The 15,167-nt window shown below is 67.2% G+C and overlaps 1 protein-coding gene across 2 annotated transcripts in view; it reads left to right on the top strand.

Annotated features, from left to right (window-relative positions):
- The first annotated feature begins 697 nt into the window (after positions 1–697).
- The window catches only part of ASIC4 (acid sensing ion channel subunit family member 4), a 32,757-nt gene continuing 18,287 nt past the window's right edge, over positions 698–15,167 (top strand). The window contains exon 1 of one of the 2 annotated variants that reach the window (XM_068948829.1): positions 698–1,942. In XM_068948829.1, coding sequence (XP_068804930.1) covers positions 1,367–1,942 — 576 coding nt within the window. In that variant the 5' untranslated portion in view covers positions 698–1,366. The remainder of the gene's footprint in view (positions 1,943–15,167) is intronic. The other variant, XR_011141940.1, reaches the window with a different exon arrangement.

Genomic DNA, 15,167 nt, shown 5'->3' with positions numbered 1-15,167 from the left:
GCTTCCCGCACTGCACACGGGGCTGCGCTGCCACGGGGGCCGAGGCTGTGCCCAAGGGCGGATGCGAGCACGCCGTGGAGGGATGCCTGGGGCTGCCTGTGATGAACCTCACCGGCTGCGTGCCGGCCCTGGGGAAACGCTTGCACAGAGCCCAGCCGGGGGGCAGAAATGAAGCGGGGGGGGGGCCGGCCCTTGGCGCCGGGCACGTCCCGCGGGCAAGGGGGTGGCGACCTCGGGCTGCCGGCGCGGGGCGGGCGAGGAGGTGCCGCCCTGCCGGCCGCGGGGCGCCAAGCAGCAGCTCGGGGCGCTGCTCCCCGGGCCGGGCCGGCCCCGGTCCTGCTGCCGGCGGCGGCTGCCCGGCCGGGGCCCCGCGGGGCGGCGGGGCTTGGCGCCTCCCAACTTCGGGAGCAGCGGGCCGTGGCAGGGAGGCGGTTAACGGCCAGGGAGCCGCCGAGGCAGGAGGAGTCCGCGGGCGGGCAGGCGGGCGGGCGGGCGAGCAGGAGGGGGCCGCCGGGCGAGCTGCCCGCAGGCTGCCCGCCCCCGCCGAGCCGCGCCGCGCCGCTCCGCTCCGCTCCGCGCCGCGCTGCCCCGGGGCGCACGGGCCGGGCCACGGCGGGGCGAGGCGGCGGCGGCGGCGGCGAGGGCGGCGGCGGCGGCGGCGGGGGCAGGCTCCGTGCCCCGCCCGCCTCGGCTCGGCTCCGCTCGGCACGGCGCGGCGCGGCGCCGCTCGGCACGGCACGGTTCAACTCGGCTCAGCGCGGCTCGGCTCGGCTCAACTCGGCTCGGCTCGGCTCGGCTCGGCTCGGCTCGGCTCGGCTCCGGCAGCTCCCGAGCCATTCAAACAAGTGGCTCGAGCAGCACTTCGGAGCCGGGGCCGGCGAGAGGGCGAAACGCGGCTCCCTGCCCCGGAGGCGTCGGGCCCTTCACACTGCCTCTTTCTCCAGCGCTCGCTCTTTATTTGACGATGAAATAATGTTGACATGTCTTGAATTATTAAGTATTCCCTGGATTTTATTAGCACATGATGCCTAAATGCTGCCTGTATCTGCTGGGGTCTTAACCAGAGAGGAGCGAAGGAGAGAGGCAGACACAGAGCGAGAGAGGAGAGAGAGGGGTTTTTGACAGCTGTATTTGTGCTGATAAGCGAAGGCACAAGGAGACGATCGACTAGTGAGACAAGAGGGAAGCGGCGGCTCAGAGCTGCTGAGAGGGGCTGCACTTCCCTCCCGAGACGGCTCGGCCCTCCCGGCGCCGCGCTGGGGCTTGGGGGGGACCCGAGCCCCCTCCCAGCGCCTGGCCGGGGTCTCGGTCGGTGCCCGTGCCCGGGGGCAGCTCACTGGCCAGGCACGCCAGCCACGCTGGGCAGATGCCGATTGAGATCGTGTGTAAAATCAAATTTGCCGAGGAGGATGAGAAGCAAAAGGAGAAAGAAGAAGGGGATAAGGAGAGCCTGATTGAGGAGCCCGCGCGGCCCCGGTCCCGGGACCTGGCTGCCTTCGCCAGCGCCAGCACACTGCACGGCCTTGGACACATCTGCCGGTCAGGGCGGCTGGGCGTGCGTCAGACCCTCTGGGCGTTTGCCTTCCTGGCCTCGCTCGCCTTCTTCCTCTACCAGGCGGCCAAGTCGGCGCTGCTCTACCTGGAGCACCCCCATGTCATGGCCTTGGACGAGGAGGCCATCCGCGAGATGGTCTTCCCCGCCATCACTATCTGCAACATCAACCGCTACCGCCACTCAGCACTCACCGATGCCGACATCTTCCACTTGGCCAACATGACTGGGCTGCCCCCCAAGGACCGGGATGGCCACAAGGCCACGGACCTGCTCTACCCAGACCCCGACATGGCTGACATCGTCAACCGCACCGGCCACCAGCTCGATGACATGCTCAAGAGCTGCAACTTCAGCGGCGAGAACTGCTCCTCCCGTGACTTCGCTGTGGTGAGTGCACACCTGGCTCAGCCCGCTTCCCCCAGGCCCCTGCTGGCTCTGGGGGCACTGACCCGGCCGTGCCTTGCCAGAGCAGGGCTCCCCGGCTCGCTCCTGCTACTGAAGTTTGCATCTCTCTGTGTTTGAGTTTCCCTCCAAGTTTCGCATGGAGAGAGTGAGACTCCTCCACGGGAGCTCTCTGTAGGTCTCTGTGCCGCAGGACCCGGCTGCCCACACGTCCTCCATGGAGAGGCTTGCAGGCAGGTGCTGGGGCATGTGGGTGAGCGGGACTCAGAGCTCCCCAGGGTGGGTGTGCGGTGGGAAGGGGGAAAGCTGTGCTACGCAGCGCTGCTCTAGCCAGCTTCTTCACTGTGGGTCGAACTGCGCTGTTTCAGGATGTTTTGCACGGCGGGAGTGGAGTGGGGGAGCATAGACTGCTTTGTGCGTAGGGGAGCCCGCTGCTTTTAGAGGGCTGGCAGTGGGATGCGTGTGTATCCCGGAGACTGTCAGCATTGCGCACACGCATGTGTGCAAATGCACACACTGAGCGCCCTGAGCAGGTCTGCTCTGGAGGCATGGCTTTGGCCAGGCGACCCACGGCTGCCCCGAGCCAGCCCGCTTGCAGCCTGAGGCGCACGAGCTGGGGCCTCCCTCCAGCAGTGCCCGTGCCTGCCCAGTCAGCAAGGCTCCCAGCCGGTCGGTGCGAGTGTGCAGCTCTCTCTAGTATCGAGCCTGAAATCACAAATCCCCACTGTGGTTTGGGAAAATAAATGTGCTGAACGGGCGGAATACCTGATGGGACCCTTTTCAGACCGTAATGACTCTGGAAATGAGCCGCCTCTCCGCTACGGCTGCCAGGGGCTACTGCTCTGCTTGCTGGCTGCGCTCGCAGGAGCAGCGCTGCGAGCCGGAGCCCGCGTCGTGCCGGGGAGGGGGACGCCACGGGCTGGGCGCTTCTCTGGGGAGGAGGGTGAGGAGGATGTGTGGGGCTTGAAATGGCTGGTGCAGCATGTCCTGTTTCACTCAGTGCCCATCAGCACAAATCCGGTTCTCCATGCAGAGGGATGCTGCCCCAGTGAAAGCACTGGGTTTTTTTTTTTTTTTTTGGGGGGGGGGGGTCGTGGAAAGCTGTCCTGTGCGGGGCTTGGTGTGGGCAGTGCTAGTCTGCAGCGGAGTGAGGAGGAGGCACAGCGGGGTGCCGCCCCACTCACCCTGGGGTTTTGCTGGGCTCTCCGTCCACCGTAGCTGAGCCGCCTGAGTCGTCTGCTGGAGAGAAGTGCGATTCAGCGGGATGCGGGCAGGGCTGGGAGCAGGGGGCTCTGCAGCTGGTTCCTCCTGCACGTGGCGTGTGGGACTGCCCTAGGGCTCAGCCGTGGTGGGCTCCAGTCCGAGGGTCCTGCTGGGTGACCCTGCAGAGCCTGGGGAGGCTGCGAGCCCCGTGTTGTGCAGGGTCGCGGGCACGGCGTGGTGATGGCGTTTGGGTCCTGCTGGGCTGTGCTGCGAGGCCAGGAGGGCAGAGCGTGCAGCCCGATCGGGCTGGGTACAAGCTTCCCGGAGTGAGGACGTTGTGTGTGGCTCGCACCGTGCTGCGTGGCAGCGGAGCGACTGCCAGGACTGTCACCGGGCCCCTGTTTCTCAGCAGGTAGACGTGCAGGACTGGCAGCAAGTGCTGCAGCTCCGAGGCCAGGAGGAGAGGGTCTGGCCGGGGGGATCCTGCACAGGGCAGGCAGTGAGCCAGTGCAGAAGGGAAGCAAAGGATTGGCCGGGGGCAGCAGGGTGCTGTGCCGGCCCCTTGCACGGGAGCAGGCTTTGGGCGCATGGATGGTTAGTGCTGGCTGATCCCTGGCCCCACTGCTCAGCCTGGCCTGGCCTGGCCCGAGGAAGGGGAGCACCGGGGCTCCTGCAGCCTCCTCCTGTCGTGTCCCCCGGTCACCCCCCTCGAGCCTTTGAGGCAGCAGGTATCCTGCCAGGCCGTGCTGCCCGTGGCTGCAGCTGTGCTGTCAGGTCTCCAGGCATCAGCGGCCCTCAGGCAGAAAGGGGCATCCCCGGCACCTCTCGCTGCCTGTTTTCGGGCAGCAGCTGGAGCAAAGGGGGGATCTCGGTGCAGGAGAGGCTGCAGGGCATGGGCTTGGGGAGGGATGGGGAAAGCACAGCCAGAGGGGAGGGACTCGGCGATCTCTCTCCACCACACACCATGTTCCAAAAGCCTTGCCGGGCAGCAGCCGTACCTGTCAGGGCAACACGGCATTTACAGCAGGAGCCTCCAGTTGCAGTTCCCCAAGCAGAATTGGTCCCCTGCGCCTCCTCCGGGGCTTGACTAAAACACAGTGCAAGTTGCACGGCAGGCACCAGTGAGTCCCAGCCGTGACGCCTGGGCTCAGGAGCTCCCATACGTCCCAGCCACGCTACAGGGGCTTTGGGCCCCGGTAATTCTGCCCCCCGATGCAGGGGCACCCGGGCTGCTCTGCACCCAGCTGTCACATGGGAGCCCCCCACTTCATTGCTCCCAGCCCTGCGTCTCCATGTGCGCGCTTCTGCTTGCAAAGCTCTTGTGTCCCCACTGCAGTGAGTGGGTAAGTGGGTGACAGCATGTCCCAGCAGTGATGGGGAGCTCCCAGACTGCGGCACGTCCTAGCGGAGCAAACAGCTGGGTGCTGCAGGACATCCAGGGCATGGCAAGCAACCCGCAGAGCAGAGCTCGTGTCCCCAGGGGAAGTGGGGAGAGGAGGAGGGAGTTTTTCTTTCTGCCCCCAGGAGCTGTGCTTAGAGGAGTGCTGGAGTTGTTCCTCTCGCCTCTGTGCGAGGTGGATTTCATCCACAGGCTGGAAGTTGTGCAGCATTAGGCTGGCGAAGCCGTGGGGCTGCTGTGGGCAGTCCGCTTCTCGGGACCTGGAGCGGTGCTGAGGCCGGGAAGTGTCCCCTCGCGCTGCTGCTTGCAGCCTGCGCGCACATGATAAATAACTTGTGCGGATCCTTTAAGTAAGAGCCGCGAGTGGTAAATGATCTTCCCCTATTTAACGTCACAAATCCACATTCTTTATGGGATAGCAAATTAAGAAACTATGGGGGAAAAAAATCCCCCGCGTAAGCATCTTCTGTGTAATAAAGCCCGGCTGGGCCGTAAATCTCACCAGGCAGCAGGGACAGCACTGAGCCGCAGCAAGGCTCCCCGGCAGCCGGGCTGCAGGAGGGGCACGCAGGAGCCCCAGGCAGACCCTCGTGGGGGCCCTGCTGTGCTCTGCTCTCGCTGGTGCAGGGCAGCCCCGATTCCCCCGCGCCGCCCGGCCTCGCAGGGCTGAGCTCGCCCCGCAGGGTCCGGCCCCTGCCCACCGTGCGATTGCCCTGTGCAGCCAGCGGCCGGCGAGAGCCGCGGGCGCCGCGCAGCTCCCGTGGCGCCCGGCGCCGAGCCCCGCCGGCCGGGCGAGCGCAGCTGCTGAGCCGAGGGTGTGAAGCGGGCAGTGCAGCGCCGGTGCGGGAGATCAATAGTGCTCTTTACGTGCCATTAAGTGGGAGGTTAGGAAGCGGCCCCGCGGGGCCGGTGCTCAGCTGCGGCAGGTGCCTCGCGCCTGCCCGGGAGGCGGCACGCCAGCGGGAGGCCCGGGGCCCCGCGCGCCTGGCACCCGCTGGCCCGCAGCCTCGGGCAGATGCTGGCCACCGCTGGGGGCACCGTGGCGGAGGCAGAGCCCTTGCAGCGGGGCCCTGGGGCCGTGGCATTTGGCGGCTGGAGGTCGTGGCGCGGTGGCTGGGCCCTCGCGGACGCTGTGCCGGGGCGGCCGCCGGCCCCGGGCGGCAGTGGGACGGGGACGCAGTCCCGGCTGGGCTGGCTGGCCGGAGCGTGCCCCTTCGCAGCTGGCCCGTGACGGTGGCTGTGTCTCCGTGGCAGGGCGCTCTCCTGCTGCACGTCCCCCGCTCGGCCGCACGCTTGCCGGCCGCGGGGCGCGGGGGCCGGAGCCCGGGGGCAGGCGGTGCCGTGGCTGCCGGGGGGAGGCAAGCGGAGGAGCATCCTTCCCACCTACTCGCTGGCACCGGCTGCATGAGAAAGCTCGGCTCCTGCCCGGGTTGGAGCCTGGTGCATTTCTGAAAACCACATTCCCCGTCAAAAGCCTTTTGTTTCTGATCTGCTGCTGCTTAAGCCAGTCCTGCGAGGGCTGGCGGCGGGGGAGAGCGGAGAGCTTGCCGAGAGCTGGCAGCTCCGGGCTGGCACCGACCCCTGCTCTGCAGGCAGGGCCTCCCGCGTCCCCGGGACCTGCGCTGCCCGGGGGCACCCTGTGCTGGCCTGGCCCTGGCCTGGCCCCGTGCCCCGGTTGCAGCGTGCCGTGCGCGGAGGTGGTTTCGTCGGCTGCCCTCAGCAGCCTGCTGCGTGCCGTGGGGCACCCGGGACCGCTGCTGGCCCGTCGCTGGCCCATCTCCTAGCCCGTGTGCGCCGCTGCGAGCCCGCGGCAGCGCGGGCCGGGTGCTCCCCGCTGCTCTGCATGTGCGCTCTCACCCCCGCCTCCTCCGAGAAGCGCTCTGCCTAATTCCCCCCGTGCAATCAGCGCCGCTCCCGACGCGGGGACTCTCTCTGACCTTTCCGCCAGAACCACACTTAATAAATGTCACATTTCCAGCCTATTTTTACACCAGGTGAATGAGCTGGTCTCATTCCTCTTCACCTGCCCCTGGCCTGCTAGACACCCCCGGGGGCTGCTCAGCCCCTGGGAGCCGGCGGCTTTTCCCTGCGGACCCGCTGCCACCCCTGCCGAGCCGACGGCCGGCGCGCGGCTGCTCTGCACGGGGCAGCGGCAGCCCGGCGGGCAGCCCTCTTCCCTTTCCGGCGGCCTACACATGCACAGGAAAAAGGGGAGAAGCATCCCACGTGGATACTGCCGCCCTTGCAGGCTGGCAGCGGTGCCCGCGCAAGCAGCCCCGGCGCTGACGCTTTTGCAGCCCCAGCTCTGTGTCCCTGGCGGCGCAGATACGCCGCGGGCTCGTCTTCTCCTGTCCGGCGCGTCGGCGGCTCCAGCGCCGTTACACATGAGCCGCCTGGGCACGGCTCGAGGCTCTGCTTGTGCCAGAAAACGGGGGACTTTAATGCAATTCGTTGCCATTTAATTTTACACAATTCCTGCTGCTTAATCCACTGAGAAATGCTAATTTATACAATACACGTCTAAAAATAAATGTCAGTCCAGCAGCTCCCAGCAGCGGGTAGTTGCTCCCAAAAGCCCCTGCTGGAGCCTTGTGCGGGGAACCCCGGGCTGGCGCCCGCCAGGCGCTGCCCGCCAGCGGGGACGCGGCTCCGCGCCCGGCCGTGCCCGCGGGCAGCGCGTCGGCGCGGGGCACGAGCACGCGCTGCTGGCGGGTGCCCAGGCCGTAGGGTGCAGGGTGGTGGGGGGAGTGAGCTGGGTCAGGGTGGACCCGGGGTGATTCGGATTTGGGGTAGCGCAGCGGTACATCGAGGGGCTGGCTGGATCTAGCGGTGCCACTGCAAGACCCCTCATCACTGAGGGTCTCGGGGCGCCGTGGCGAGGGGACCCCAGCTGGCGCGGCGGCGCGGCCGTCTTTTGGATGGCTTGGCAGGTGTGAGGCACACGAGACGTTTTTCGGGGCTGGACCGCAGGCTGCGGCTGTCCTTGCGCTGCGAAAGCCCTGGTGCCGATCGTGCGCCCCGTGCAAGGGCTGCGCGTGGCGGGGCTGGCCCCCGGTCAGGGCAGCCCCCGCCTGGCTGGCAAGTATTAATTGGTCCCAAGGCGCCGTAAATGAGTGCGGGCGCGGAGGGGAGCGTGCATCCCTGCCTGCCTGGGGAGAGCAAGAGCATCCTTAGGTCCTTAAGGAGACCTCCCCGCAGGGCACGGGGAGGGAGTCGGATCCTGCAGGGATGCGGCCGCCCAGCAGGGAAGACCCCATGCCCAGCGCCCTAACCCATCCCCACCCCAAATCTCACCCCCCAGCAGCTCCGTGTCCCACTGACCTCCTCACTAGCCGTTGCCGCTCGCCCCCATCCCTGCCCCTCTCCCACTTGTTGCTGCATAAACCCCAGTGCCAGCCCCGTCCCGGCGCCGTGGCGCCGGTGGCAGCGCGGGCGACGGGGTGCCCAGGGTGGCAGAGCGGGTGGCCGGGGCTGCATCGCCCCGGCCCACGGGTGGGGGCTGAAGTGGGGGAGCAGGGGGGGCGCGGGGGCGCCGCAGCGGGGGAGCGGAGATGCTGGAGGAGCCGGCGGCTTTCCCACCGTCTCCCTGATTGAGATCGGATCACCGTGAGCATAAAAAAGCTCTCTTCATAATTATATTTAATGAATTGACTTTAAAAGCTCTTACGCTCTTATCTGGGTAATTTAATATCACACACTTAATAAGCCTGTCTCCGATACGGGGGGGGGGGGGGGGGGGGAGAGCCAGCGGCCAGGACGCCCGCGCCTGGCGTGGCTCCCCCGGGACGCGGGACGAGCCACGGGGCCAGCCCCAGCCCCACGTGCTGCGCCGCGCTGGGCTGCCCGGGGGACACCGCCGGCCCCAGGGCTGGGGCACCAGCAGCCCTGTGGGGCTCTGCCCCATGGCCCCGCTGCCTGCAGTGCAGGGAGGGCACCCTGGGGGGGGCAGCAGGAGGGATGGGACCCAGAGACCCACGGGTGCTCGGCCCGGGGAGCGGGTGCTTGCCGCGCATGGGGCCGTGGAGCTATGGGGCGCAGCAGGACACGGCGCGGGTGGCGCTGTGGCCGGCCGGGCTGCGCTGTGACCCCTCCCCGGCACCAGCGCTGGATCCCCCGGCCGGGAGTCGCTGGGGGCAGCGGTGGGGCAGAGCGTGCCGTGGGTCCCGGAGCCCCCGGCACTTGCACAGCGCGTTCCTGGGGAAGCCGCGGGCTCTGCAGCCCGACCCTGCCGGGCGCAGGGGGCCTCTCCACCGAGCCGCTACTGCCGCATCTCCCGGCAGAGACCCCACAGCCAGCCCCGGGGGCAGGCGCTGCCCTGTGGAGCCGGGGGGCCGCGCCGGGCTGCAGCGCCGGAGCAGGGACCCGCGCCCCGTGGCCCGCCGGGGGCCTGGCGGTGCCGGCTGCCGTGCCGGCACGCTCGGTGCCAGGGCCGGGCAGGCTGGGAGGGAGGCGCGTGCCAAGGCGGCGCGCGGGAGGCTGCAGCTGGCTCTGCGGGGGGGCGGCCCCGCGCGGCGCTGGGGCTCCCGGGCGCCCCGCGGGCGGCGTGGGGCCGCCTCGCCGGGGCTCCCGCCGCGGACGGGCGGCTGCAACAGAAGGTTTACAGAGCTGCACTAAGTGACGCAAATGGTTTGAAGCCCATAAAGAGAGACGGTTTTATGTAAGACGACTATATAAAGCTCTGCTGTTCTGCCATTGATGAGATATAGGCCTTTATTTATAGAAGGCAATGTTTGCGGCGCGAGCGCTGAAAGCCAGCCAGGGACCCACAGATAGGACGTCGAGTCATTTCACATGCAGCTGCCGTCGACACTGTTCACACATTAAAGAAAAAAATTAACAAGTTTGCAGCCAGTCAGGTGGAAAAAACAATAATTGTTGAAAACCGTATTTCCCCCTTTTTCCAATAACAAATAGCTGAAACGCTGCTGGGGAGACTTGGGCTTGCTCAGTGCATGGAAAGAAGAGGCTGAGGCTCAAGCCAGGCTGGGTCAGATGCTTTGGATGGAGCAGGGTGCGGGGGAGAGGGAGCAGGGTGCGGGGGAGAGGGAGCAGGGTGCAGGGGAGAGGGAGCAGGCATGGGGAGTTCACCAGGGGCAGGGGGAGCAGCCCGGGCAGGGGTGGCAGGGGTCTCTCTGCCAGCACTGAGGCAGCTGGCAGAGGGTATATGTGCGTGTCTGTGCATTTATATGCGCCTCTGTGTGTGCACAAATGTCCAGGACTGGAATAACAGGGCCTGCAGGCAGTGATGACAGCATCGGCAGAGCAGCATGGGCTGCGTGCGCGGCAAGGGCTGGAGGAGCAGGGGGGCTGCACGCCGGCTCTGCGGGCCTGTAACTGAGCTGGAGATCTTCCCCAAGCCCTGTCTCCTACCCAGGTCGGCAGAGCACCACGTCCCCCAGCCCTGAGCCGCCGTGCGCAGCCCCGTGCACGCTGGGGACGGTGCGCAGCGGCAGCAGGACGGGGTGTGGGGTGGGCACGCACAGCCGGTGGGGTGTGTAGGGGTGGGGGGCTATGCCTGAAGATGCTGTCTGCGCGGTGGGCTGCGGACAAGCTGTCCGGGGGGTTTTGCTGCCTAGCACAGAGTTGTCTCTCCTGGCCCGCATACACGGAGATATTCTGAAGCTATTTCTTTGCCAGATGTGGCTGGGTTTTTACTGGAGAGCAAACAGCATGTCCCTGTGGCCAGAGCGCCCTGCCAAATTTTGTTTCATGCACGAAAGAAGGAAAAACTTCTCATGATTAATTGTGCAGCAGGGGAGAACATGCATCTCTCTAACCTGCTCCTTGCTGATTGCTGGCCTTTCCTGGCAGATGCCGCCCGGACATGGGGCTGGGGGAGGCTGGGGAGCTCTTCCCACCGGGCACGTCCTCACGGCCCGTGTGAGGAGTGAGCGGTGAGGGCGTTCGGCACGGCTGACCTGACCCGCTCGAGGGCAGGAGCGTGCAGAGACCTCCGTTACGGTCTGCAAGGCCCGTGGCCGGGAGGAAGGCCAGCCAGGGCTTCTCAACGGGGGAGCAGAGTCCGGCTCATGTTTGAGCAGCTTCCTTGCAGCTCCTCAGCTGAGGCGTTCCCAAATTCGCGTGCCCTTCTCTGGGAGCAGAAGCGAGCTGGAGCACGCTCTGCCTGAACTGCTATTAAACGCTGGCTAAGCTTTAATGGAGTCAACAGGTTTTATTCTAGCAGAACAAAAGCTTACGTTCCTGATTGCAGCATTGGGAACACAAGCACGAAGGAAAGCAGGAAGCCAGGAAAGCCAGGGCTTGGGAATAGCTGTGGGTGCTGGTGGGTCCCCGTCCTCTCCAGGCTGGAGGAGCCCCGGGGCAGCGCTTGGGGCACGTGGGTGCTGCAGAGGGCACCAGGCTGGCAGGGCTCTGCGGGCCAAGCGGGTGATGCTGCCGGCGCCCGTATTGGGGTGCTGGTAGGGTCCAGCCCTCCTGCAGCGCCAGCCTCGTTCAGACACTTCTGCTGGGGTGAGCTAGCTTTAGGTGATGGCGTGACAGACACAGTTTCCTGCGCCAGGAGGACGCAGCTGCCGCAAGGAAGTGGCGTGGTTGGTTTGGACGGCGAGCACCGCCCGCGCAGAGAACTGGGGCCGTCGCCCCGCTGCGGCGGCCGGGAAGGGGGAGCTGGGGCTGGGCCGCCCGGGGCGGCAGCCCGGCTCTCGGCACCGGAGGTCGCAGCGCTGGGGGCCACCGGCCCGTGGAGACGCTGCGGCCCAGGAGCCTGCAGGGCTTGCAGAGCCGGGGCCCCCGGGGTGGGAGGGTAGAGGAGGCAACAGCCTCATCAGGCCAGAGCCCCTGATTAATCACTAGCCGCCAGCCCTGCAGCCAGCAGCTCATCAGCAGTTTAATTCCTGGTGCCTGTCGTGCTGGAGGGCCGCGCGGCTCTCACTGAGCTGGCTGCGCCCGTCTGGGTAGCCGGAAACAGGCTGCACCTCTCCGTGCCAGGCAGCAGGCGCAATTAGTGCCGACCTCTGTCGCCCCAGCCCGGGACGGGCCACACTGCGTCTCGGGGAGCGGGAGCGGGGCAGCGGGTCCTGCTGCGGGTACGGGGTGCCCTGGGCAGGGACAGGGGAGGCCCGCGGGTGGCAATCGCTGCAGAGGGCTGGCGGGCACCCGCAGGGCTGAGCGGGACGGGACACGCTCCCGTGTCTCCTGCTGTGCCCGGCTGCAGCCCGGCTCTCCCCGGAGCGTCGCCGGCCCCATGGTGTCGCGGGGCCGGGAGCGGCTGTCGGCCTTGTCAGGCGGCCTTGGCGAGGCACCGCGCTCCGCTGCACGGGGTGTGTAGTGAGTCTGTCACCCCTGCCGGACACTGGCCAGCGAGCCGGCCCCGGCACCCCGCACGTCCGCCTCCGGGGCACCGCTCGGCCCGCTGGGGACCGCTGGGCTCCCCATCACACCCCTGGCCCTGCCGGAGCCCCCGGCTCCCTCCCGGCTTGGCCGTGCACCGCCGGCTCCGGCCCCGCCGGGGCTGGGGGTCGGCCAGCCGGGGGGAGTGCTCCTGGGTCGGTGCAGCGGGGCAGGGAGGCGCATCCCGGGGTCGTGCCGCCAGCGAGGGTGGGAGGGAGCTGCGCGCCCCCGGGAAGGGCACGGAGCAGCCCACGCTCCCGGGCGGCGCGGGCGACTGAGCGCGCTATGCAAATCCGGACGAGATTGATGCAAGTATTAATTATTTCCTAGCCGCTCAGCTCCCACCCAGCCAGGCCGGCGCCCCCGCCACCTCCGGCTGTCAGGGCGCCGGGTGCCGGGGTGCTCACCAAGGAGGGGTTGCGCTGGCCGTACGTCCTCTGGGCCTGTCCCGCACGTCCCCAGCTCGCTGCCATCACCCCGTTGCCTACCGTGCTGCGCAGTGCCAGGTGAGCCGTGCCCTCCCCAGCCCCCGTGGGGAGCCCGGGCAGAGGGACGGCGTGGGGCAGGGGCGGCGCGAGCGCTGGCGAGCAGCCTGCCCTCCCCGGCGCTGAGCTCCCGCCGGTCAGAGAGTGGCCACAGCCACACGCGTTAATCATCGGCAGAGGCTCACGTCGGCCATCCCCGCTCTCTCCGCATCCCCATCCGCGTCTGCATGGCATCCGCATCCCGCGCCCAGCCCCAGCCCGTGCTGGACGCGGGTCCGGCCTGCCGAGCCGGCCCGGTGCATGGCGCCGTCCTCGGAGCCCCAGCCGCGGGCGGCTGTGACTGCCGCTCCGTCCCCGAGCGCCTGCCTGATCGGATCGCGGCCGAGTTGCTTTTCACAGGGAGTTTTTCAGGCTCCGACCCCCCTGCGCTGCTCTTGCTCTGACATCCTGTTTCCTTATCGCCTGACATGACCTTAATTAACTCCCCGGGCTGATAACGCTCCAGGTTCCTCCTGCAGGAGCTGTATCGCGGCACCGCGTCCTGCCTCACCGGCCCAGGGACCGCTGCAGAGGCTGGAGCGGCGGCGTGGAGCGAGGCAGGGAGGGGGCTGCGCGGGGCAGGCCGGCCGGGGACAGCTGGGCGCAGCGGGGTGACGGGGGGGACGGGGCAGTCCTGGCCGGGGCGCTGGTGCTGCATTGACCGTTGTGAGGAGCTGGTGGGATGCTGAGTGCGCAGCAATGGCCGGCCTGGTGCTGACGTGGCGGCGAGGGCAGGATCGGTGGCTGTGCTGATGCCCAGGGGCTGGTGGCACTGCACAAACGGCAGGAGCATCTGCCCCAGGCATGCAAAGGTGTTACACGCTGCCGTGGGGGGGGTCCTGGCCCTTCTCCGTGCTGCTGCAGGCAGGGTGCAGCTGGCTGGCCAAAGGCAGTGAGCCGGGGCTGGAGGCCGCACAGGCTGAGCCGCGTGGGCTCAGAGCACATGTCGGGGCTGCTGGGGTCCTGGTGCAAGCCTGCGTCATCTCAGAGGGGGACAGGGCAGCAGAGCCAGGCAGGCATCCCTCGCCACCTGGGGAGGGCTGCCGTCCCTGGCCTGCGCCCCGCTCCACCGCCAGCCCAGGCGGATTGAAATGCCAGCGTTGATGACTTTTGCAGCTGCTTTATCTCCAGCACTAGGCAAATATTGGTGGAGGGGAGATTACTCAATAGCAAAGTTTGCAGATGGGAATCTCGGCTTGTGATCCCTTTGGCTCCATGCTGGGCTGCAGCCTGGCTGCCTCAGGGCAGTCTCCACTCACCGGGGCCGTGCCTCGCTCGGACAGAGCCCCAGGGCCGTGTCCCCAACAGCAGATCCCAGGGCTTCACGCAGTCAGCGCCAGGGTCAGGGGCTTCTCCCCGCCGGCTGGTTCCCACCAGGGCACTGCTCTGAGCTTTGCTCTATTGCAGCTCGTATCTCACGCCGCCGGCACACATAGTTCGGGCCCTGGAGCAGGGGCGTAGCGCTGCCAACCACACACCGCCCGACCTGCAGGCAGCATGCGGGGTGATGCTGTGAGCCCTGCCGAAAGCAAAGGGCTGCAAAATGCTGCCAGCTCACCTCCTCCCAGCTTGCATCCCCACAGCTCTCCTCCCCAAAGGTCACAGTGCCAAAAAGCCTAGACCTGTTCTTCCCACCCTTGCATTTCCCATCCCCAGGACCCCTCGCACAGGCTTCGGGTAGGGTGGGAGGTCAGTTGTTCCTGTAGCATACATGGGTAGACACCTCTGCTAACACTGTGTGCAGAGGCACCAGGCATTGCGTTTTCCCAAAGCTGAGCATGCAGTGCAGACCATGAGCTTTTTGGAAAGTGTGTACAGTTACTGCATTTTGCAGCCCATGATGTATGGGCTACTGTAGACAGCACACGGTCCTAGGAGTGTGGCATAGGCTCCGAGCAGAAAGAAGGAAAGATGGTCTGAAGGAGAGGAGATGTGAGCTGCCTGCGCTGCTCTGGAGTGCAGGAGGCAACGGGGCATCAAGAGGGAAGAGGGCTATAGGGGCAGGTCACAGCCCAGTAGGTGACATGGCTGCAACCACTGGAGACCCTCAGTCCCCTGGTGCCTGTCCCTGCTCCTGCACAGGCAGAGAGGCAGTGCGAGGGCATCGGGGCCACTTGCCGGCCTTCAGTCAGGGTATGGCAGATATGAACAAACCATCGTCGTGGTGCAAGACGTGGAGCGTCTCTTCCAGGGTTGGAGTCTGCGCTAATGTACCTTCCCTGTGTAGCTCGTGACCCCTCTCCTTGGGGCAGGGTGGTGGCCCTGGTTAACGCCTGGGTGCCCAGCAATGCTGAGGGCAGCAGTACGGCTGGGTAGCGCCATGTCCTGCTGCTTAACTGCATGGCAGTGCCAGGGCAGATGGGTCCTGTCCTGGGAGTGCTTCGTTGGCAAGCCCCAAGCTGGAGTCATCCCCAGCCAGGAGGGGGTCCCTTCCCGCGGGCCAGCATGGCGTGGCGACTTGGCTCGTGCCGCGCTGCCCAGGGCGCTTGGGTGAGATGTGGGCTCCCCTCTTCGCTGCTCGCGGGACGAGTGGCATCCGGCATGTGGGGATGGGGTTATGGCCCACGGGGTTGTCCCAGCTCCTCCCCTGCCAGGCAGCACTAACGAGGGAGGGCCTCGTGATTGCCCAGGCGTGGGGGGCTCTAGATCAGCCCCTCCACCCAGGAGCTCACGGCTTGGGAAAGCCAACCCCTATCATGTTTGTTCCATTGATTTAGCACCGCGGAGAGGGTTT

This window comes from Struthio camelus, chromosome 6, assembly GCF_040807025.1.
Source record: "Struthio camelus isolate bStrCam1 chromosome 6, bStrCam1.hap1, whole genome shotgun sequence".
NCBI lineage: Eukaryota > Metazoa > Chordata > Aves > Struthioniformes > Struthionidae > Struthio > Struthio camelus.
This window is presented reverse-complemented; position numbering and strand designations above follow the sequence as displayed.